The 24,173-nt window shown below is 40.8% G+C and overlaps 1 protein-coding gene across 1 annotated transcript in view; it reads right to left on the bottom strand.

Annotated features, from left to right (window-relative positions):
- ITGA9 (integrin subunit alpha 9) overlaps nucleotides 1–24,173 on the bottom strand; it is a 230,376-nt gene that overhangs the window by 9,823 nt on the left and 196,380 nt on the right. Inside the window, exons 24-27 of the mRNA XM_037385011.1 lie at nucleotides 22,201–22,326; nucleotides 21,490–21,609; nucleotides 19,710–19,811; nucleotides 10,914–11,033 (exon numbers count right to left, since the gene is read on the bottom strand). Coding sequence (XP_037240908.1) covers nucleotides 10,914–11,033; nucleotides 19,710–19,811; nucleotides 21,490–21,609; nucleotides 22,201–22,326 — 468 coding nt within the window. The remainder of the gene's footprint in view (nucleotides 1–10,913; nucleotides 11,034–19,709; nucleotides 19,812–21,489; nucleotides 21,610–22,200; nucleotides 22,327–24,173) is intronic.

Genomic DNA, 24,173 nt, shown 5'->3' with positions numbered 1-24,173 from the left:
GTTATTTCTTGCCATGCGACAGCACTGTCAAGTCCTCTATTTCATCTTGAGTATCTAAAGCCTCTTTCACTAGCACACACAACTCCTTCTAGCTGTCAATGTCAGGTTTAAATCCCTTAAAAATCACAGAAAAGTCACATCTAACAAAGTTGCATAAAATTGCATTCTTCAAGCACTCACAGAAACTGTAAGCTTCCATCAAAGTGATTTCAAAGTGTTGAATTAACATCACAATAAATTGTCTTTTTTTCTGCTGCTATCTTCTGCACATCTGAAGATTGATCACTGAATTACTGGACATTTTATATTTTTGACGTTTAGAAAAATATACATTTAGCCAACATTTCCTGTAGTACCATCCTGTGACTATCTCTCTAGGGTGCCAGTTTTAAGTATGTTTGAAGAATGATGATATTACAAAATAAAATTTAATCCGTAATTGGGAAGAAACCCAAATCTGATCAGAGGGCAAGCAATATCACTGCCTTTCTTATATTCACTGTTGGGTAAATGTCTAAAGCATCTTTATCATGCCCAATGAGGTTTATTCTCCCAATCAAAATAGAAAGAGAAATAGTTTGAGACATGGGCCATAGAAGAACGGTTATGGTTTGTATTTTTTTAAAAGTCTTTTTCCCATTAACGTAATCCATTAAGAAAAAAAAAATTGATAAGAATAGTTATACACTGCTATACAAAGAAATTATACCTTGATTTACAGTAGTGTTCTGAGACTCTAACTGAGCTAGGAATAGAGGTTTGTGAAATGTAATGTTCAAACAGAATCCAAAACTACATCAGATTTTTGCCACTTTGTACAATTTTTTAATTCTCTAGTGTATATGGAGGTACTAAGCTGCACACATAAATTATTGATTTTTATCAATATGATTCTGCTGACAAATGCCTTCTAATAGAGGATATTGACCATAGCACAAACCAACAAGTAAGAAGGAAAGAGTGAAGTAAGCACTGACACAGGTATAACAAAGAAACAAAAATTTAAGAATCACTGAAGAAATCTCCCATTGAACTAGGTTTTGACAAGATATTTTGGGCTTACTGCCTTAATGACAAGATGTCTTTTCTCTATTATACAGTTTTTTCATATACTGCAAGCACTATCCAGCCATACCTGATGAACAGTCTAGGCTTATATCATCAATCTTTGACTGCTGCACCTCTTTAATCTAGGCAGAGGTCCCAAGCTATTCACCTTGTGGCCCTTCAGAAAGAATTAGCTTACTCTTCTGTCCGTGCCCCTTGGGCACTTCTCTCTTCTCATAAACAGTACCACAGCTAGAAAAATAGGCAGCTTATCATGGTTCAAAGATAATCCAGGAACCTCACCCCAAGCAAGATGTCACCTGTTGGCAAAGCAGCAACACCCCCAATCTCTGCAAAGCAGTGCTGCTGGGATTGGAAGCATGGAGTGTTTACCCATGCAGAGACTGATCACTGGTTAAGTGCATCTCACTTTACTACCACCAAGAAGGCAGGAAAAAGTACTTTTCACTTGGGTTTGCATGGCCCTGGATAATTCTGGCAAGTCACGAGCTCCAAGAGGATGCACTATTTCCTTCCTCCCAATCAAGGAACCCTGGCCACAGTACGAGGGGTCACAAACAGATAATGTGTATCAGCTTTTCAAAAGGAGACTGGCAAACTGCCACTGCCTAGGCCCCCCTGTGAGGAAAAGGAATGTTTGGAAAGCAGCCACAGGTCCTGCCTTTAGTTATAGCAGAAACTGTATATGTAATATAGGAAGAAGGATGATAGTGTAGCTAAGGTAAGTTAATGAGTACTCCAGGGGTCTGGCTTTGATTATTGTCATTCATTGACTTTGAGATGCAAATCCCTTAACTTTCCTGTCATGTAGGTCCTCATTTCCTCAGTGGAACATGTACCTGTACACGTTTCATGTACATGAAACACGTACAAGAAAATAAATACATGTGCTTCAAACTTCACCATTCCACAAGTGGCTGGTGGGGGTGTGTGTGTGTGTATACACACACACAATACATACTTTGTACATATACACAATGCGATACGTACTTACTATATGGGGAACTAGGCAAAGAAGTCCAGCAGCTTGCACAAAGAGGCGGTTTCCTCTACAAACATTTTGCTAAGCTACTATGGAAGAATTTGGTACCTAGCATCTGTATCTGTTCCCAATGTATTACAACAGAAAGACATTGCTATGGCAGAAAAGAAATAGCAATGTACACAAAATTGTACTGGATTTTCAAGTTACTTTCATATAGCTTGGCTAACTGACTTAAGATATTACTGTTGACACCTAGGGGGAAAAACTGTAGTCCTGCATAGATTTTAGGAAGAAATTTATTTTACATGCTGAAGTAGTAAAACAAGCAGTTTTTAAACACACAGTTTTAGGCAGTTACTTTGTAATGTTGAAATAATAAGAAAAGTGCTCTTTTTTGCTAAGAACAGTCAATCATTTCTTAAACTTAGCTCAAGCAGTCATTAAACAAACTATTAATTTAACCAAATGCTTTATGTCTGTCTCGAAGGCCAAATTTTCAAAAGCCAGTCACTAAGGCTAGGTACCTCAAGGCAGATACACAATTCTCACTAGCAGCATACATGGAAAAGATGCATTTAGATGTGTGTCTGCACACAGAGACAGACGCCAGTACATACAATTGCATTTAGTAGTTTGGCTTTTTTAATGTAACATGCTTTTCTGTTGTCACTGATGCTCAAGCGTCACCCCACTCTAAACAGGAAGCCCAGTCATCAATAATTTGTCCCTCTAACCACTTCTCTGCAAGTTTTCTCCCAGGAGTTGTTTAGTTGGCTTCAATGGACCTACTTGCTAATGTGGTGAATAAAGCTAGTAGTTCTGGTGTCTACCCTTGGAATATCTTTACCACGTTAGGTAAGATATAGCCTGCCTCAGACACGACTCATTCACCTAGCATTTGGTTCATTTGTGCATACATAATATATTTTGTTAAGGACTTAGTACTTAGAGTACTTTAGAAATAAGGAGAACTCCAGTGACTGGACTTCTAAAGATCTTTCAGTGCTGAGTTCTGGTAGCTTGAGTTTAATGAAAGCATGAACTTCTTGCAGGATGGTAACACTGTACAGTCACTTGCATGACAGATGTTACCAATATGCTTATAAGTGTAATCAAAGAGCGAATTAGCCAACATTAAAACTTATAAACATTTCTAAATAGTTTAAGGATTTTTTCCTATTGCAAAATTTTACCAAGTAGTTTATTTTAAAAAGAAGTCATAGAATGAACACAACCATCATCCAAAGTTTATCTCTGATTATCAGTCTCAAAAATGAGAAAGAACATAAAGTCTAGTGCATATATGTCTGAACAAATTATTATATACTGATTTCTTAAATCTCAGCAGAGAATAGGGCAGTAATTAGATGTATACTTTCTGTAAGTGCAATTAATTTAAGACATATCTCAATCCACATTTTCCATTTCCTCTCCAAACAAAAAAAAAAGAAAAACTACTGAAATATTTCTGGCTTTGTTTAAAAACCAGAGACTAAACATTAAAGACTATTTCTGGATGCAATAAAAAGTAGCTTTAAAATCATATTTTGAAACGTTTGGCCTGCCAGAAATATTTTAATGAAAGTTCTACTACGTCCATAATTATCAGAACAAGTTACTTTCATGCGTTTAGCCTAACCAGGAGGAAATGGCTATGGATGGTGTAAGTCATAATACAGCATTTCCCACTGTGACACCAAGCCTAAAGAGAGAATTCAGACTATGCAAGTCACATTTTCACTGTTACTGGCATTTGGGTCTGAGGGATGCTAACAACTTCCAGTAAATACACATGTTGCGTTCCGGCAGTAAGGAACCTTGGAACCTTAGGTACTTATTTGCAATTTTGCAGTCTACACACGTATTCTTTTTCTGGTTTGGGCTCCTGAAAATGGTGGCTATATTTCTACTTTTCAGAAAGACGTTCTGAATCACATCACTACCTTATCTTGCCAGTGGATTCAGTTTGGTCACACTTTGCCAGGATGACAGCAACATAGCTGCAATGGCTGTGATGGTCTCAAAGTACCCTGGCATTGCACAGCTCTCATTTAGAGGACACTGAGACCAGAGAGAACACTCAGCCACAACACTGCCGTTGTATGTTTACATAGCTCATTTTATCCAGAAAGATAACAGAGGCATTTCACAAGTACTGGACACACACCACCACCGAGACGTTGCCAACCTTGCTCTTGAGGGTGGTGAACAAATATTACATGGCAGCCAGCAGACTCACTGGGGAAGGCAGTGTTTTGGCTACAACAGCAGCATTAACCGTTTACTTGTGTAGGAACAAATAAAAGATGCCCAAACGCAGCCTTCCTGTAACATTCAGCCAGAATTCAAAAAGCACAGCAAATCACCCAAATAATCTACTACGGAAAACCCAACATTTGAGTCACTGTTGCAGGAATAGACACCTTTTTGCCCTCAGGAAGCCAAGAGTCTACAAACATTTTGTGATGCACACTTTGCTACAGGAGAAGGAAATACAATGAAACACAGTTTTGACTGTTCTTTAAGAAAATAAGCAGGCTTCAAATGATCCACCTAACTTCTGCCTGGTGAAACATTTAATGGTGAAACATGAAATTTATACAGACAACCAACCACCTCCACTGCCCCATTCCTTCCTCAAGGTTTCTCAGCTGCTTTATGTAATGAAGACCTATCCATGTCTGGGAAATAATATGGGTTTGGTTTTGAATCACAGAAGTTAATTATCAACTGACTGTATCTTTATTATAACAGGATAATTTTGAAAAAGTCTAATTCTAGGCCTACTGAACCTAGAATTTGTGTCAAAAAACCAGTACCCCTAGAAGCCTACATATGAGATAGCAAGTAACAACTTACTTGAAGCAATTAGATAAGTGGGTAACAAAAGCAATAAGATGAAAAGTTTATCAGAAAAAACTCTACAGAAAGCCATGATTTGAGGGCTACAGAAAGAAGAATTTTGGAGAATACAAATGAAGTCCCAGTTTTTGCAGTTTTGATGGACAGACAGGACAGGTATGACCTGTGTAGTTACTACAGGTAGGGATCACACTTTAGTAAGTGAAACAAGCTGAAAAATCAATTAAGAGAACAAAGTTGGGCAGGAACTTGGAAGAAAGTGTGAGAAATTAGTATTGACATGGTTTTAAACTGAGGAGAGATAGTAGAGAAGAAAAAAAAAAAGAAAAAAACAAAGTAGTATAGACCTCTCAAGTTCTAAGGCACCTGGTGCATCTATCTACATCTCTACAGCGAAGACCTTTGTGAGCTGTGAAATCCATCCTTCCCATCACTCGTCACTAGTAAGTGCTCTCTCACAGCAAGTTGAGCTAATCACCTTGTTTATCTGAACTTCAATTATAGTCTGAATTTTAAAGCATCACCATAGTAAATAATGGTTTATTCTTGGAATTATATGTACAGAAAGGAAGAAGCATGCGAACTCTGAATAAGCACAACAACTTTCATTAGGGATATGAAATGTCAGTCAGTTTTAACAGATTTCTCTGTCCCTACCTCTAAAACCAACATTTGAAGCTATACAGTTGTGATAATGGCAATAATTATAATAATGTAATAAAGACTTTTTAAATTGAAAAGTGTTCTTCCTGGAAAGATTACAAACATAAATAGATTACAGATATATAGATATAGATGGGTATATGGAGAGGAGGGAGAGGAAGAAGAGAGCGGGAGGTGTAGCAAACACTTCTCCTATGCTCAAATCCGAAGAGGTTTCTTACCATAAGTGAATGTGCCTATTCAACTCTGGGGAAAAAAAAAAACAACCAACCAAAACCCACTACCAAACAAATAAACAAACCCCTAAATACTTTTATTTCATGCAGAGCTACTACTCCAAAACCTGGCCACCTGCAAAGAGAGTTGGTGCAAGGACTGACCAGGAGATGGTAGGTAGCCTCTGCCACCTGAGCTGTACGTAGATAAAAGGGAGAGAAAATGTTTTAAGGCTTGTAACACAGCATACAGAGCAACCGCCGGCAAAGAATAAGTGCAGAGGTTTTTGGCTGGGATTTTTTTTTTCTCTTTTTTTTTTTCTTCTTCCTTTTTTTTTTCCCCTCTGCTGGAAAATGGTGAGCTGTATGTAAAGAGACTTAATGTTTGAGGCCCTAAGTAAGGGAAGTGTCACCTTTCAAAAAGGGGAAAACAGCGGGTTTTGCTGCATAGGTGAATTTCAAGTTAGCTTTAGCCTTTGTTAGCTTCAGATATTTTCTGAATGCTGAAACAATATGTGAGGCAATGGCAACTACTCCATGTAGGAATACAAGGTGTTCTTTAAAAGACATCTGTGCACTCACAGAAAAAAGTCATAAGGCTTCTCTAAGCAAGAAACCCAAACATACCTTTGAAAAACCTGCTTGGGTTTGTTCAGTTTTTTGGTAGTTTTGTTTGTTTGTTTGTTTGTTTTTGGTTTTTTTTTTAAGAGCTTCATATTTCATAAGGAAAGCTTTATATTTCAAAGTTTGTCCCCTAAAGCAGCGCTAGCAAGCAGTTACAGCCACACATACCATCTCTGCTTAAATGAGGACTTCGCTAGTCCAGCACTTGGTAGGATTAATGCTCCCTGTTAGAAATAACCAGTTCAAAGCCTGCACTAACTCAGCTGAGTAGACAGAAGTGTCTTCACAGTATTTCTCCTAAAAACTAAAAAGAGTCTTCAAATGCTCATTTTAAGAGAAAGGGCAAAAACATTCTGTCTGGCACATACTGAAGAGCAGGAACCCTCTGGCTAATCAAAAACCAACATACGTGGGTGCTATTCTGCTGGTCCTTCTCTCTGCAATCCCGTCAAAGATCCAGACTTTGGAGCAGAAGTGTCTTATTACATAAGGGAAAGCCAGAGATCAACTATTTACCCCAGGAATACAAAAGCTATAAAACAGTGCTAGAAACCTCATTTTAGACAAGTTGGAGCTTGGATACCAGAGACAGGCTCAGATAAAAGTCCAGCTCCTGTGTTAAACGTGCCACAAAGAAACAAAATAATGTTACTGCAATGAATATAAAAACCTTTGTTTTGCAAATCACTTCCACAACTGGCTCCACAGATCAATCAGCTGCCCAAATGTCCAGTCCGGTACTCGCTTACACATCCCCTCTTAGATATCCTCTGGGTACAAATAATTATTCTTTTTTCTTTCTGTGCACTTTATCTAAAATGCATTAATCTAATTCACCCCACAACTCAAGCCAGTTCAAACGCAGAAACTTCAATCCACCGCCTTGTAAAGCACTATTCTTATTAATAGAATATTTATTGTGTTATGATATATCACGCCTCAGTTTTTCATTTGCACGGAGTATGCCAGTTCCCCCCTGGGTTTACGCCTGCATAAATCTGCAATGACCGAAGGGGACCTTGTCCCCACACACGGCTGCAGTCCTGACATCTGAGGGAAGCGTGTGTGGGAGAGCACTCCCCAAAATAACCCAGCCACGACTGCCTTTCCCTTCTGAACTTTTGCCAGTGCTTGTGAAACCACGGGCTCGGTTAGCACATGGGTAGTTGGCCTGAAGCAAAGAGACCTCCTCCCCTGCTCCACTCTCCACAAGCATCTGGAGGCCACCAAAGAGTTGCAGGCCAATCTCCACAGTAAAAAACAAGATGTATTGCTATGGGCAACAGCATGAGAGCCCCCCCTGCTCCTCTTGCACATGGGAGACCACAGACAAGACGTGAGTGGGGAGAGCAAGCTGTGCTGCAGAGCAACCGGAAAAACTGGGAGCATGTCTCCATCGATGCCTGCACAAAGGCTTCTGGAGTGGATGAACAAGATACGAATAGCCACAAGTGTCAGGATAAAACTGGGCTATCCAACAAAATAGGCAAAAATGGGGCCAACTCTTGCCAGCCTGCCTTACACATGGCATCTCGTGGAAGTCAGGGAAAAGCTGCTCACCCCCTCTGAATCCACACACACTTAAACCAGAGGAAACACGGTGTCTACATGAAATACTAAAATAAACAGAGAAGCAAAGCCAGTTGAAAACTGATCAAGTTTACGCTAAAAAGCTCATTATGTGTGTATAAATGTGGCTGTGGTCTTGCATGTGAATAAATAAGCTTTTATTCCAGGCATTTAACATCACTTCCATTGACATGGACCCTCTAAAGCGTGGAAATTTAGATTCAAATTAGGATTTTGGGCTGGAATGTCCCCGAGATCTCACTCCTGCTAACGCCGTTCATTCTACCAGTGTGTAATGTGAAATATTTACACGTGTTCTAACATCTTCCTGCAACTTCAAGGAGCTGCTTACTCTGTTCGCAGAATACCAGCGTGTTTGAGGATTTGCCCGTTGTGTTGCACCACTCACAGTGCAGCCGTGCACACAGGAAGAGCATACCTTCCACGGCAGGCTGTCACAGCCACTGCCAGCAAGCCCTGCGCTGCTGCCACTGCTCAGTCCCCTTACCATGGGTTTGCTCCAGCTCCTGCTCTGCTTTGTGTAAACAGCTGCCTTCCAGGACCACTCTAGGTTCAGCTCTAATTAATTTCTTAATAAAAATACAATTTAGTTTATACTCTAGTCCTAAAATGTGGGTCATTTCTAGTTCTCACTAGATGCCCAAAACTCCATCTAATTCAAATCTGTTCTCTCATTCCACACTTAAAGACTAAACCACTTCTAATGTAAGTTGGTATTTTTACTGCTTCACACACAGACTTTAGGAATGACTGTAGGATATATTTGGCCAATTTTGTCTAACAAATATTTATAATCAGACAATTAAGATTCCTCTGCAGGACTGCAACTTTCCCATGTCAGTTTTATCTCAGGCAACTTTAAGATTGCCAGTAACATTAATAAATATAGCAACTACTGAGTGCAAAGTATTACTTATGTATATTTATGTTCCAGACTAAGACTTAAATAAAAATACTGGCTGATACTAGCAGCTACACACTTTTAATCAGTTTTCTTTAAAACAAAACCTGAATTTACTGGTTCCTTTAGTAATCATGCAACTCCACAGATAAAGCCCTGGAGTGCAGCTGACAAAGCCTGCCTTTTATCGCCATCTCTGCCACAGGACTCTGGAAAAAGCACCTCTCCTTCCTTTGCCTCTTTAACATGGCATGCAGAAAGGGTTATGTAAGCCTGGTGTTAGTTGTAATTATTTGTTGCTGTCACTCAGAATTTCCCTCAGTGATTTCATGCAATGAAACGGCACTTGCTTCATGGGTACTAGGATGATCCCTATAAAGTTTTAAAGAGCTCAAGTCTCAAGATAAAGCCAGGAAGCAAAGGACTGTATTAATTCTAGTGGAGACCAAGAACTGAACTTCTGTCTGATTCTCATAGAAACTCTCAGTGAAAGGTGCTATTCCTCTTAGCCTGCACATTTTCAAACAGTTAATCTAGTGCCTTTTTACCTTCAGGAAATGAAGCATATGAAATCAGTCATATAGGTATCAGTGGCAGTAACTCCTTTTTCAAAACTGTGTGCCATTGCGACATAAAACCTGGCCCTCTTCCAATTCACATTTTTCCATTCTTATGGTTATTCTGCCATCTCAACTGCACAGACTTTTTTTTTTTCCCTTCACTCTTTCTGCCACAGAAAACAAAAGCATTTCCCGCATGCCAGAAAAACAGAAGTTACAAGATATTCTAGACTGTGGTCAAACATTGTTTTCCAAATGGGAAGCACAGTCAATTTTGAGCGAGCCAGTATATGCTTAAAAATCTTCAAAACTAACTAAAAAATACTTTACATCTATAACCCATACAAAACTTATATAATATACGAAGTAAGTGTATACTCTGTAACACAGCTATACACACATCTGTATAACTTAGAATAACAACTGCACGGGCCCGTTTTTTGCCCAGGTTTGCAAATCCATTTCACAGCCTCACGACCTGCAGCGCAATGTCCTTTCACAGCACATCGGGACGGCGACCTCCAGTCCCGGCACAGCCGGTGAGCAGAGCCCGCAGCGCACATGCTGCTAAACAGTGCGAATCAGCCTGCTGGACCTCCGCCACAGGAAGCAAAATAAGGTTGGACTTGTTCCCACATGTACATTTGAGATTTACTTCTCTCAAAGACAGTCCCTGACCTTGACCGTGGCCTTTTAAATTTATGGATTGGTAACAGGGAACTGAGGAATGAAAACACTTGAAGCTCCTTACCCTTCATATTTACCACACCAGATGGCTGCTGCTAAGTGTCAGCATCAGCCCAGTTTTACCGTGTAACAGTGCCTGGGTACAAGAACTGTATCTTATCAGAGATGGTGTGAAGGCTGGCTTTTAACAGGTCCCTGATGCTTCTTGCTCTGGTAATGCATTTCACTCATCTGGAACTCTTTGTTTGAAGGATCTGAAGATTTATTGCTGGATACTCCTCTCCCCTAGGCATTTACCTTTTGAAAACAGTAGCTACCAACTGGGTTTTGCTAGGCAGGCACCCAATCTTTTAGCTGGTCAAAAAAAGTGACCTGATTTTCAGGAATCCCTGTTGAAATCAGTGAGCCTCAGACATCAGAAAACCATAGAGATATACCAAATATCTAAGTGCGAGATAACAGCAGGTTTCTAAGAGGCATCCTCACTTGTCCTGAAATGGTATCAGAGGCTTCAACTTTTAATAGAGGTCCTACAAAAAAAAAATAAAATATCCACTTTTCCACTTCTCTACAGCACGAGTGTCTCCCTGTCTCTCACAAAACCCTGGATATGAAAATATTTTTGCTGGCCAATGGCTCCTGTAATGGAGCGGACAATTATTTAGTTCCTAAAGCAAATGGATGTTAAATGCAAGGGTGAATTTATGCTTTTTTTCCTGGGACTAGCCTTGGTGTTTACATTGCATGTGTTACCTTACCTTCCATAAGAGCACAGCCAGCAACAGGAAGATGAGAATTCCCACCAGCAAACTGATGGCAATGATCCATCCGACAACATACCCACGAGGCTCCAGATTGTGCAAAGCCTCAAAGACCACCTACAAAGCAATTAGAAAAAGATCTTTTTATGATTGGAAATTGTATTGTTTTCTCATGTACTCATCTTATTAAACACATTGCATGGTGGCCTCACTGATCATGTTTTGTCTGCCAAACAAATACGGAATGTGAATTTCATGCTTTCCATTTATTTTTTGCAAGGGATTTAAAGCTTTCAAGTGGACTTTTGAGTAGGCATGCCTTGGATCCAAAGGATATCAGCTTCCACTCCAAAAAAACTCTTAACACTGCCACCCCGCCCCCCCCACCCCAGACAATGAACTTGTTCTGCTGCTGGGCCACCAAAGGTGCACAAAGGTTTGCATGAAAAACTCCATCCCTTGGATTGGCAGGAATGGCCATGACATCTCACATGGTTTGTCTTACTTATCACATTCCCAGCCTTGCCAAACAGCCCAATGCTTCACATTAACCACTCATGTACACTGAGCCTGTTAACTTTTCTCCGCAAAAAATAAGACAACACACATACAACTCTATTGAATACAAAATTGTCCCTGCTGTGATTCACCAGACACATTGTGTGAAAGAGGGAAGGGTGCGTGCAGGCATGGGTTCTTCTGGGAATGCAGAAAGCAGTCTCCTGCTGTTCTCTTCTCCCTTTTTGTATGGCGTATATGGCAGGGAAATACATCCTACAAAGAGCTTTCCTTAACAGTCTGCCTTAAGAAGAAAATGGGAGCAAATTATACTGCTTATATACGCTATGTGAACTTCCAGTCTCTTGTTTCAATCAAAACCAGTTCCTCAGTGGAAAACTCAAAACCAGTTCTCCTCAGTGAGGGCTATTTCTATCTTAAATTTTGCAATTTAATATCCAGCAAATGCAGAGAGGCAGCACAGATTTTTTTAAAGGTAATATGTTTGCTTTGTCTGGCTTTCTTTTGGAAAGCAAAGTAGTGGGTTTTCCTCCCTCCTTCACAAACCGCTTTCTTCATCTTTGCTTAAAAATATCAAAACCCTTTCACAGATACAAATTGTTAAATCAATCTTTTAAACAAAACAAAACAAAAATTGGTAGTTAAAAGTGAGAGAAAATCCGGCAGTTAGAGTCAGATACAATTATGGAACCTCAAGATATTAATCTTAAGAAGCCCGTGGAAGGCCCATGAAATACCTCCAGTCACTGGTGACACTGCTCAGACTGCATTATTTATGAGACAGCAAAGGGAACACGGCCCCACACAACCCTGTGGACATTGAAGGTGCACGTTCAGGAAAAGGCTGCAATAGGGAGGTGATGGCAGCACTGGAACAGGGGCCAAAGAGGCTCTGGGTTCTCCATCCCTGCAGGGTTCCAAGCTTCACTCAGACAAAGCCGTGGGGATCCTGAGCCAGTGTGGGCAACAGCCCTGTTTCAAGTGGGAAATGGGAGAGGACAGCCTCCCAGGATCACACTAATGTCTTTTTCTGTAAGCATATGCAACCTCAGCGAACACCCACAAAAATTACAGGCACAGATGAGAGAAAGCAGGTGAGTAAGGCTATATTCTGTCACAGTGTTCCCACAAAGAAGTATTCAAAGATCCTTCATCTCAGTTTCACAGGCTGATTAAGACCACAGCTTTTATGGAGGAGGAAATTGAACACAGCTGATTTACACACACCGGTTTTTATCGATAAGCTATTATCAAGTATTTGATGACAAAAAGACGTGAAAACAACAAATGGACAGGAACAAAGCCATACACAGACAGCATCATCCAAATATATTCCCATAACTAGTGTCACAATGCTCAAAATACCTCTCAAACACAGATGAGTTTTTCACCTGAGAAAAAGAATAGTTTTAGTGTTTCAGACATTAGCACAAAGCCTTTGTCAGACTTTTAAAGACATCTTGCTGAACAGAGAGTTTCCTAAGCAGCAGAGTTTCCCTCATAGCCAAGATGAGTGTAAGGGAAAAACCAGAAGGAGAGATCAAACACAAATCTTGTGCCTCCCTCTTATTTCTGAGCCAGCTTGGAAAGACGATCTGATGTGGCAGTCCATTTCTCACGGAGGCTATGGTTAGCATCCATCTTGCGGACACAAGTCAGATGACTATTTCTTAGATGATAAGGTACTAATGTTATTTTCCTTTCTGACTTTAAAAGAAAAAAAACCCTCCTGACATTTTAAGTATTACCAACTTCAGTGAAGAGACCTTTCAAGTAATCCCTGGATGCAAAATGAGGTGGTGCTTTCTATCCATTACTCAGAGAGTAAATGTTAACGTAACACAACCTCCAGTACAATAGACCTGTATGTCCTTCATGCTGCCAAAAAGGCAAAGCCAGGAATAGCTGCAGAGATTGAATCATACATCATCTCTACAGCAAGAGCCCCACATTTCAGGTTTGAAGCACACTGGCTGGAATAGCTTGGCTGTAGCTTTTGCAGTCACAGCTCAAGCTATAAGGGTAGAGAGCAACGGCAGCTTCTTATCCATGCAGTTTCTTCTAGCAGTCTGGATTCAACATACAAGGATAAAAAAACCCTGTTCACAGCTTTCTGGTTTTGAGAGGAGCAGAGATGTTGTGCATGTTAATGTCCTTATCCCTCTCAAGCCCTCAAAATCTGCCTGCATCAATACGCCGCCACTGCAATGAGTTTTGGTGAAGAAGTAACCAACAACAAAAACCCCAAGCCAAACCCCAATCAAACCAGACTGAGCAGAGTCAGCATACATTGCATATCAAGAGGATCAGCAAGAAGCCAGTACAGTAAGTGGCGGAAGGCCAGGAAAGCAAGGCATCCCCAGGGGGAGGTTGGAGCCAGAGGGTGATGTTACTGAAGAGAAGCGTGCCATGCGCTGCCTGCCGCTTGACCCACTGGCCATCGCGCAGCCCCTAAAAGCCAACCTCAAGCGAACCATGAGCTCCTCATCCCATCCACCCCAGCAGCACAGCCCCTGTAGGGCAGCCAACACGCTGGGGAGCACAAGGCAGTCCCCAGCCCAGCACACTTCCCACAGCCCTGACCGAAGGAGAAGACAGGAGTGATAACAGTGACTGATAAGGGGGGGTGGGAAAGCATCCCCGAGAGGGCGGCTGGAGCAGCAGCAGTCTAGCTCAGAGAAAGCACGGGCAACGGTCATAAAATATGGAGCGGATTACAGGCTTGTTTTCAGACTCTGACAAAACGCCAGGGAAAGGCAGTGAAAAACACAGTTGTCTTGACGATGTATGAGGGGGTTTAGTTTCATATTTATCTTTTGCATTTCACACTGTACTTGTGGATCTGAAAGCCAGGAAGCCCAGGAGGCAGTGTAGCTTGCCATTTACCTGTAGGTAGCTCACACATCAGTCAGGTTTTACACAGTGTAACTGCCCTTCTGTGAAATCACAGAGGTCTGCAGCCTACCACTGACTTCTGAAACGTTGAACCCACATGGACAAGGGAATTTACCAGTTCATCTTCTGCCTGTGCCAAACATTTGCTATATTCTGATAGTCTTAGTGAACAAATTGAAAAGAATCAGAATTCTGTACTTTTTTAACACTTTTAAAACACCCTATTTCAGTAAAATGTACAGGCAAGAAGTTAACAGAGTAGGAATTTTGCAAATACTTAAAGTTCATACTGTGCTGAAGTCCTTTGCAGAATAAGCACATGTTGCTGCACTGGGACTCAGAAAGACAAGAAACATACTTCAGCAAAATCTGGTTAGAAATACCTAACTGCAAAATTTTCATTTCTTTTTGCTTATGTGCACTAAATGCATTTTATGCACTTGCATCATGAACCACAGCACAATGGAAGGTGCTGGCTTATCAAAAAAATGCTGGCACCCAGAATATTTCTGGTGTTTCAAGCCACACTGCACTGCTGGCTGACTTGTCCATTCAAGTGCTGTTATACTTGGGGGACTTGCAGTAGCAACACCATTCTCCCATACATCTGTACATATATGTATATGCATCCATTTTAATATATTTATTTATTTACATACACTAAGAACAACCTTGGAAGTTCTTGAAAAATACACACCTGAGGAATCCTTGCTACCTGCTTGTCTCTATCCCTGGGAAATTAACTGTATTTTATTGCTGTCGTGTATCGCTCTGTTCCTTTACCCAAGCGTGTGTTTCTACCTGTGAGACTGCACTGTAAAGACCAGAAAAATCTATAAAGGGATTGTTACAGTAACAGATGGAAAGGCAAAATAACAAAATGAAAACCAAAACATGGTGAAAACAATAAGGGCAGCAAATAAGCCATGGGCAGGGAGGCTGCAAAGCTGTTGGAGGAAGCACATACCTGGCTCCAGCCAGGCTAGGATGTTGCACCAATCCCAGAGGTAAGCTGGAAGGAACAGGTGCCTTAAAATGCTGATTGTTTCTAAAACGCAAGAGCCGGGTGTGGGTGTGGGTTGCTGGCTGAGCGGAAGAGGTATGCATTAAAAAAGGCTGGGACATCATGAGCACTGTCTAGTACCACAGGCTGCTCCTTCCAGTGCAGACAAGGGAGAACAGGACAAAGTCAGGAGCCCTCTGCACTGCAGGCAGAAGTTACCAAGCTTAGGCACATGAACATGCATTTAAACATCTCTGCATATATATATGCATATAGAGACCTCTCAGAAACATTCTGTAGGTCTTCAGAGCCATAAACGTCATTATTTTAAGTTGTTCTTTTTTGTTGTTATTTTCCTGAAATATATTTGTTTCTCATCTCAGACACAAACACATCTAAATCTGGGGTAGGGGTGGGGGATGGATAAAAAAAATAAAAATCCATGTAAGGCAACTGCCTGCCCCTGTTGAATTACAACTGGGCTGAAAATGAAAGAACAATGAACTCCACGCAAAGGAGAGAAAGGTTCAAAGGGTCGATAGAACATACCTGTGCTGAGCTGACAGCACCAGACAGCTGTACAGCAGCCTTCAGCTTTACAGGACACTTGGTTGCAGGAGCTGTGTGCATTTTATCTGGGGTTCCCTTTTCATCTATTCAGTTTTGCATTCCCTCACTCTCAAGACAGGGACACTTGGACACATTTGGCTGGTTTTGGCATAGCGAAACCCAGCCTATTCCTCCTTCCACAATGGCACTCACTGAGGGAACTCCTTCTGCGCCATAAGAGCACTCCTACTCCTGCACACAAGCATCGAGCAGAGGATGTGAATTCTTGGATCTGGTATTTGACCACCGTGGTCTCATGGAGCTTTTTCTTGGTTTTGCCTCACATGCAGAGGAGGAGGAAGCCAAACCTTCATGTAAACCCACATGCTTAAGAAAAGAAAGTATGTCTCCTGAAAATACCACACCACTGGTTTCAGCCAATATATACTCATGTTAATACAACTGTCACCACAGAGCCAAATCCAAACTCTGCTCACCTTCAAGTGATTTGTTCAACATAAGAATTCAAACAGCCTGTTGTAACTGGAGACAGAAAATATATCATTCCAAATCACATAAAACCATATCCAAATCCAGAGAAATTATTTCTGAAAATTGCATAAATGGATCTTTTTTTTTAAATAGCTTCCTTTCAAAGACAGTCTGCTATCCAGATTACCGATATTTACACAAGCTTTTGCATCTCCCTCACAAACAGTCTACTAGTGTTTCTGACAAAGCTGGTCCTGCCACCACCGGTGGCACTTACACTAGCATCACAAATGATTAGTCTTCCTTTTCTTCTTGTCTCCTTCACAGATAGTTTACACTCCGATATTGTACACTACATTGTAAAAGTGCCCAGTGAAGTAAGGGTACCCAGTTCTAAAGAAGCATTAAAGTCTAATAAGTGCTAATAAGTCTACATGTGGCTGTAGAAAGCAAAACTTTTCACATTTACCATGACAAAGTGGCTAAGAAAATAAATGTTTTCCATTGTTAGGGAACACTTTCATAAACAGATTCTAAGGAAGTCCATGCACAAGTGTTCAGAAGGAGCTGCTGTCCAAACAGATATGGTACAGCAGTCCCTGGTCAATAAAATGAACACAGGATGAGCTTTAAAAAAGAAGGAAGGAGTATGGACAAAGACATTTTATTTCTCGTGTCTCTACTTCCAGCTGAATAGCTGTGGCTTGCAATAAATAACTATTCCCTTTTGCATTCCACAAGAAAAGGGAAAGGGGGAAAAATGAATGCCTTGAGCCAAACCACATGTCTTAAATTTTTCCCTGAACATGACCCTATGCAAAACACGCAGCAATGGCGAAGCCAACGGACATATGGAAACAGCATAAAGGAGAAGCAAGTGGCACTCACATTAGAAAAGACTTGAAATCACAAATTGATACTACATGGCTACAACATGTCAAGCATGCTCCTTTACAGCTAGGGCTTCCCAGGCACTAGGAGCAAGCTCTTGTTTGAAGATTAATATAGCTTCCCAGCATACACAGTGCACTTCATAATCATTGCAAATCAAGGCTTGACAAAAGGCTTTCCGGGAACGGGAAAAGGACAATGGTTTGGGGTTTTTTTTTTTTTGTTGTTGTTGTCTTTTTTCTTTCAAGCATTAGATAACAATGAAATACAGCAGACCTTGCATTCCTAGATAAAAGCATTTCTAAATTGTGAATGTTAAATAATAGTAATCCCATGCATTTTCCATTGTGCCTATCATTCTGAGACATTCTAAAACCCTTTACAGATCAAACTATTTGTCAGAATGATCCTGGCTTCTGCCATTTCAGTTGGAGCATCGGCATACCAGTCAGGTGTTACTCTAACCATTAATGAAATTCTGCCATAAAATTGCAAAATTTGCTCTATGTAAGCTGCAGAGCTAAAGAGAGATCAAGCAATATATTAGCAATCAGGGCTGCAGGTCACTTCTAAGGCACATTCCCAGGGAAGGTTAGCTATGTTTTGCATTTCAGCTGCCAAGTCTATTTTTTAATGCTCTTAGAATGGTCCAGAAACCTGACAAAGAAAAAAATAACAGAAGGGAAAAAATGAGGTCCTGTCATATAAAAGAATTCCTTTTTCTGACACGTCTAATAAAATAGAAAGTTAAGCCTAGGGTTGCAGACATGATGGTGAAGACGGTCACTGTAGTGGCATCTCTACTTTCAGACTGAAGGTAGGAAGTAGATGCAGGATCAATTCTTCCTTTGTCTGTAGGGTTTTAAATTCAGTATGTCTGAGATGAGTGCTTTAATTTGGTCCATCAGTGCTTCCCAAAACTGTGTTGAACTCAATACTCTCACGCTCAAACCTCAATTGCACTCACTGAAATGGAACCAATGAGGGAATGGTTGCATAGGCTGTGGGTAATGACAATCACTGGGGATAAAAAGGATAACTGAGAGAGATCTACATCATGTTCCAAAAATACACAGCAAAAGGAGAAATTGAAAGTAGTCCAGATTACCTCTGATCCTCATGTGAGAGAAATAAGAAATGAAACTTCAAATGGCAAAAAGAAAGCTGAATTTGGGTGTGGCATCCTGATCAATTTTTATGCATAAATATTAGGCAACTTGGTAGTAGGACACCAAACCATTACCTCCTCTTTCTCCAGTAGATTGTACTGTACATGACCCTGTACAGTTTTGCTTACAGTCAAAACCACACCTTGAACTTTAATATTTCCCCTTCAATTTTCAATCCAGCCTGTCCTGGTTTCAGCTGGGATGGAGTTAGTTATTTTCTTGGGAGCTAGTGCAGTGCTGTGTTTTGGCTCTGTTGTGTGACTTTCCAGTTTCTCAGGCCTTGCTAGCAAAAAGGCTGGAGGGGCACGAGGAATTGGGAGGGGACACAGCCAGGTCAGCTGACCCAAACTAATCAAAAGGGTATTCCATACCATGGGACATCATGCCTGGTATAGACACCTGGGGGGGTGGCTGGGGTGGGCAGATCATTTCTGGGGGACTGGCTGGGCATCGGTCGGTGGGTGGTGAGCAGTTGCACCGTGCACCACGTGTTCCCTTCTTCCGTTCCCTCTGAATTTTATTTTTTCCTATCCCCTTTTGATTAGAAGTGTTATTGTCACCTTTGTTATCATTGTTCTTTCATTTTTATTCTGTTTCAATTATTGAATTTTTCTTATCTCAACCCTTGAGTTTTACTTCCCTTTCCAACTCTCCCCCCATCCCTCTGGGTGAGGGGGGAGTCAGCGAGCAGCTGCGTGGTACTTATTTACCAGCCAGGGTTAAATCACGACACAGACTCACACAGATCAACACAAAATGCAGTATCAGGTCGTACATGAATTCCACCAGCTCAGCACAATGGAACAGCTAAGTGGATCTCTGAAAGTTTAGACCTTCTGTCCCATTTTCACAACTCCAAAAATATCATCAATACTTCCAAATATTTCACACTGGCACATCTGAAAAGACTTTGCTGGGGTTTCAAGTCTTTGCTAGGTTTTCAAGGAAAATCTGATTAAAGCAGATGTTAACCCTAGAAAAGGAAGCTAAACCTAATTTTGGCATGAATATCTCAAAGTATTACACTTTTGGCTAGTACAACACAGATCTTCCTGCTCCACATAACATCATTCACTGTCATGGCATGGTTATCACAGAGAGCAAAACCACAGAAGCACAATGCACAGCACTGCTAGTCTAGGCAGACAAAGCCTGGGCACTTTTATGGGCTAGCCCAGCCCAAGGCCAGCCACAAATTCCAGTTTGCATAGACCACTCCATGATTTCCAGCCCACTGGGATCAGGAAACCTTTCTCTTCAGACTTATTTACTTACTGGTTTTTCTTCTGGGCTCCCGTTGGGCACCTCCACAACTCTGAGGTCAGGGTCCACCTGCACCCTCGCCCTTGTGACAAACTGGATGACTGATGAACTGTCCTGAGAAGTAAAAAGAGAAAGAATGTAATTTCAGGGCTGGGGGGGGGACGGGACACCACCACCCCCTTCAAACAAAAACATCAAACATTTGCCACTGTAATAAACATTAAACACATCTAGACAATGCTTAGTGGAGGCTGGGTTGACATTGAAGCAATATCCTGGTTTTAAAAACCCTGTCTGGAAAAGTATAACTCATACTCGTAACAGACAGACAAAACTGAGCACGTTATTTCGGATTAAAACAAAATTATGTACACTGGACTTTAAACACATCATTTGTATTTGGACTGTTAACATTTCCCACGTTTACTGCAAAAGCAAAAGACAGAATGTTGCCAATCAACACAGACAGGCTCAGTATAAACCATCAGAGAAAAGTTCCTGGTTGGTTTTCAGGTGAATAGAAAAGGGATACCTGAAACCTGGGATAAACTCAACTATATCCCAAGGTGAAAACCTCTTAATTATTTGAACCTGTGCACTGCAAATAGCTTAAATATTCAGTGTACACTTCCCCTTATTAATACATACTTTCCCTATATTTTACACAGTGAATTTTAACAGGCACATTCCAATAAGCTGCCATTTCAACTCATAGATTTGCCATTTGTATGCTGTTCACCTTGGGGAGGATGGGTGGTAGGTAGCAAATGGCATGCGGTGGTGATACTGACCCAGAGACACGGAAGCACTGCACATCTTTTAAAGGAGTGTTGCTAATGCTCATCTCGGAAAGGACCCAGCAGACAGGATGAACCCATGCCGTGACAGGGCTGAATTTCTGAGAAGCACATTTCGTGTGCACTCAGCTACTTGCTTACATGCTTCAGCATTTCTATAAGCATGTAACAAATACCTGAAGCCTCTGGCCTTGCCTATATTTCCTGTAACAAACATTAGCAGACTGGTTGGTTTCAGCTGGAATAACTCAGGGCTATCAATTGCTTTAGTAACTGCTTTCTAATAACGGTGCTCTCTCCAATGCTTTTAATCTAGCAGCTATCATCAAAGGTAGGTTTGTGTTATCAGCTTTTTCCTTAACAATCTTACAGCATCTTGCCACAATTACAGCGTCAGCATTTTTGTAAGTAAAGGAAAATGGGGCAAGACACAGTCAATCACTAGAAATGTAAAAGAGTTGCTGTCTCATTCAGTGGCTTCAGAGAAGACAGGAATTAACTTGCAACCATTTGTTTCTTGTCACAAATGTCAAGGTCAGCATTAATATGGTCACTACGTATCTTCTTTGAATAATAATTATTTGAAGTTAAAAATTATAAAAAACTGCCACGTCTCTGTTTACACGTAGGGAATGATAGTTTGTCACAGTTTACATGCACTTACTCTACTTTTCATTTTTCAGAATGAGAACTTTGAGAAATCATTTCAACTTTCAGAAGTCTCTAGCCTTAACACCATGCATACAATTAGGGGCCTCATTCATGTTTCTCAATGTATAAATTTCTCAGTTTATTTCTGTCTTAATGGCTAATGGGTAAGAACTAGGATTAACACCTCCATACACACTGTTGATAAACAGATCTGGGTTTTTTTTACACCATGGTGTTTTTTTAACACATTAGTAAAGAGAGGAAGGAATGCAAGTTTTGAGTCCATTGGCACCCATAAGCATGCTGAATTGGTATCTAAGACAAACTACACACGCAGCAAGTACCTTCTTCAGTATCTCAGTGTTCAGCAGCGTGTAGACACTTATATCGCAAGACTCTGCTTTGGCTAGCGAGCTTAAGTTGCAGCGTATAATTAAGCAGGACCTGCCTGGTCTTTCACAGTCCTACAGGAAATAAGAAAAAGCTGTTAGGCAAAGGAAGAAAAAATTCAGTGACAAATTGTGTGCAATTAGCAAGCACACCAGCTAAGTTACATAGCAAACTTCTAAAATACAGCACTCCTGCATTGAAATAGCAGCAACTTTCAAGACCTGAAGACAGCTAGGCAGAGACCTGCGTGAAAGCAAGCCAGATAAGATTCAGCCCTCTTGCCTGGAAAGTGCCTGGGGCCAGGGGAGCGGGGCCACTGCTGCACATCAGCCCTGTGCACAGGTCAGGTGCTGAGCATGGTGTGGGGCCCTGCTGCCTCACGTGCCTTTGGCAAAACATGGGAGCGAGGGCTCTGGTCACCGAGTGTGTGCTGCCGTGTCAGGTAACTCCCTCCCCACTGCACATCCTGAAACCTCCTATTTCCATTTAAAAGTCAGATTGTTTAAGTTGCTAGATATCCCCACAGCACATCATCGGTATTGGTACACAGGCACCAAACAGTAGCTCTATAATGAGCATCTGCTTGAGTTCTTCATGCTAAGCCACGCAAAATCTTTTGTAAGCCCCACTGTATGTTCAAGTTTGCCCTAAGTGGACTTTCTTACCAATACTTTTCTGCCAGACTTTGTGAAAAAAGCAAATATTGTGTGGAAAATATTTTCATTCTCTTGAGGAACAACGCATGGGCTGGGGTTTCTGTGAAAGGAACAGCTTCCTTTGTCCTGACCAACCTGCAAGCACAATTACAAATCACAATTATTATTCTGAATTCAATTAATGACACAAGAAGGTGGGGTCAGCCTGTCCATGAAAACACACCTACATCCGAGTTGGATGTCTGGACTCCCAATTAGTAGTAAAAAGAGACAAATAAGCATTTTGGGAGTCAAATAATCCTAAACAAAGTATCTGAAGCAAGCCAGACCAGTCATGCTCTGGATATGCTTGTGCCTCTTGACTAGGTAGGATACAAATGTATCTAACCTAGCTCACATGTAGGAGCCTGAAGATAAGAGAGGGGAGGAAAATCTCAGCAAGATCACATGGCATTTTAAGTCAACAGTGTTACCCCGTTCTTTACCTTTATCATAACTGTATTATTTGGTGCTTTGGCCAGTCTGCCTGTTTCACAGCTTACATCGGAACTAATGAGAAACAAAATCTTTGTGTAAATGCACCAGTCTGGACACTAAATCTGCTCCTTTGCCTTCAACATAAATAGTACAAAAATAAACTTTTTGTATCATTAGCTTATTCACTTGTCCAGAAAAGCAGATGCTTGAAGCAAGTGAAACTTACCAAGCTTTGATAAAATTATCTTCAGTCAAGAAACCTTGCACTAGAAAACCCTCCTCTCTTTTTACGGCTTATGAATATTCACTGAAAAAAATATCTATTGGAATTTAATACAAACTATGACAACAAAGTATCAGCAAATTCCTCCCGCTGCTACCCTTAATCATTGTAAGAGTGGGAGAGATTTTCCCACAAACCACCAAGTGACATTCTTACACATCCTGCTGTTGACCTCCCCACCACCTCTACACTGAGAAGATGAAAACTTGTACCTTATTCAAATCACAAAACCTTGAAAGAGGGAGAAAAAAAATTGCTACAAATATGAAATCAGTGCACACTCTGAGTCTGATTCTGCATTAACCAGTTTATAGCTGAGTTAACCAAAGTATTGCCAAAAAGCAAACAAACCCCAGAAGTCTATCGAGATCTTAAATGCTATTTTCCAGACAAGTGATATCTATGTCTCTTGGTAAGATACACCTTTTCTGCTTCACTAGTCTACAAGTCCTTCATATCTGTTCTTTGAAGTACGTATTCATAACCTATCTTTACATAACCTGTACTTACGTTCCCAACAGATACAGGCACAGGTAGCTACCTGCAGTTTACAGTCTCCTTGGGATCAACTAAAAACTAAGACTATGATGTTCTCCATTTGTCCAGATCACCTGGAATGAGTTTTCGTTATTTATCATGGGTAAGAGATTCACAAAGCCTGCTGACATTTATTTTCCTTTCATTCACATAGGAATTAGATCCAGATCAACCAGAAGGTTTATGTTAAATCAAGAACAGCAAAGAGTCAAGACCTATTCACTATTTCCTTTTTCTCTCTGAAAGTTTGAATTATTAGAGAGACCTGGACAGATGTCATTAGATTCATGCAAGAGATACAGAAAGGACAGTATGAGCTTCTGCACTATCCCAGCTTTTGGTGTACTTTTCAAATAGTTCTGCTTTACATCCTGTACAAACACAGAGTAAGAACAAACCAAAGAAGAAATGCCTCACAAGACTAAAATAAATTATCTGGCATGAAGCAACATAAACCTGGCCCTTTTTTCTCTAAATGATTATCTTTTCTTAAACTGAAGCTTGGCTACATCTCATCCTTTTTAAAACATTTTAGCTGAAACAAAGGCAGGCACCTTCAGAGGACTAAGTCTGAACTTGGGAATACCTTTTTCTCTCTGCCAAGTATGTAGCAATCCTACACGAGGCAATTACTAAATTCAATGCCTCAACCCATCTTAGGAGGGACACATGCAAGAACCAAGCA

The sequence above is a fragment of the Falco rusticolus genome, chromosome 4 (assembly GCF_015220075.1).
Source record: "Falco rusticolus isolate bFalRus1 chromosome 4, bFalRus1.pri, whole genome shotgun sequence".
In the NCBI taxonomy this organism is placed as follows: Eukaryota; Metazoa; Chordata; class Aves; order Falconiformes; family Falconidae; genus Falco; species Falco rusticolus.
Note: the sequence above shows the minus strand (reverse complement) of the source record. Positions and strands in the feature narration are given on the sequence as shown.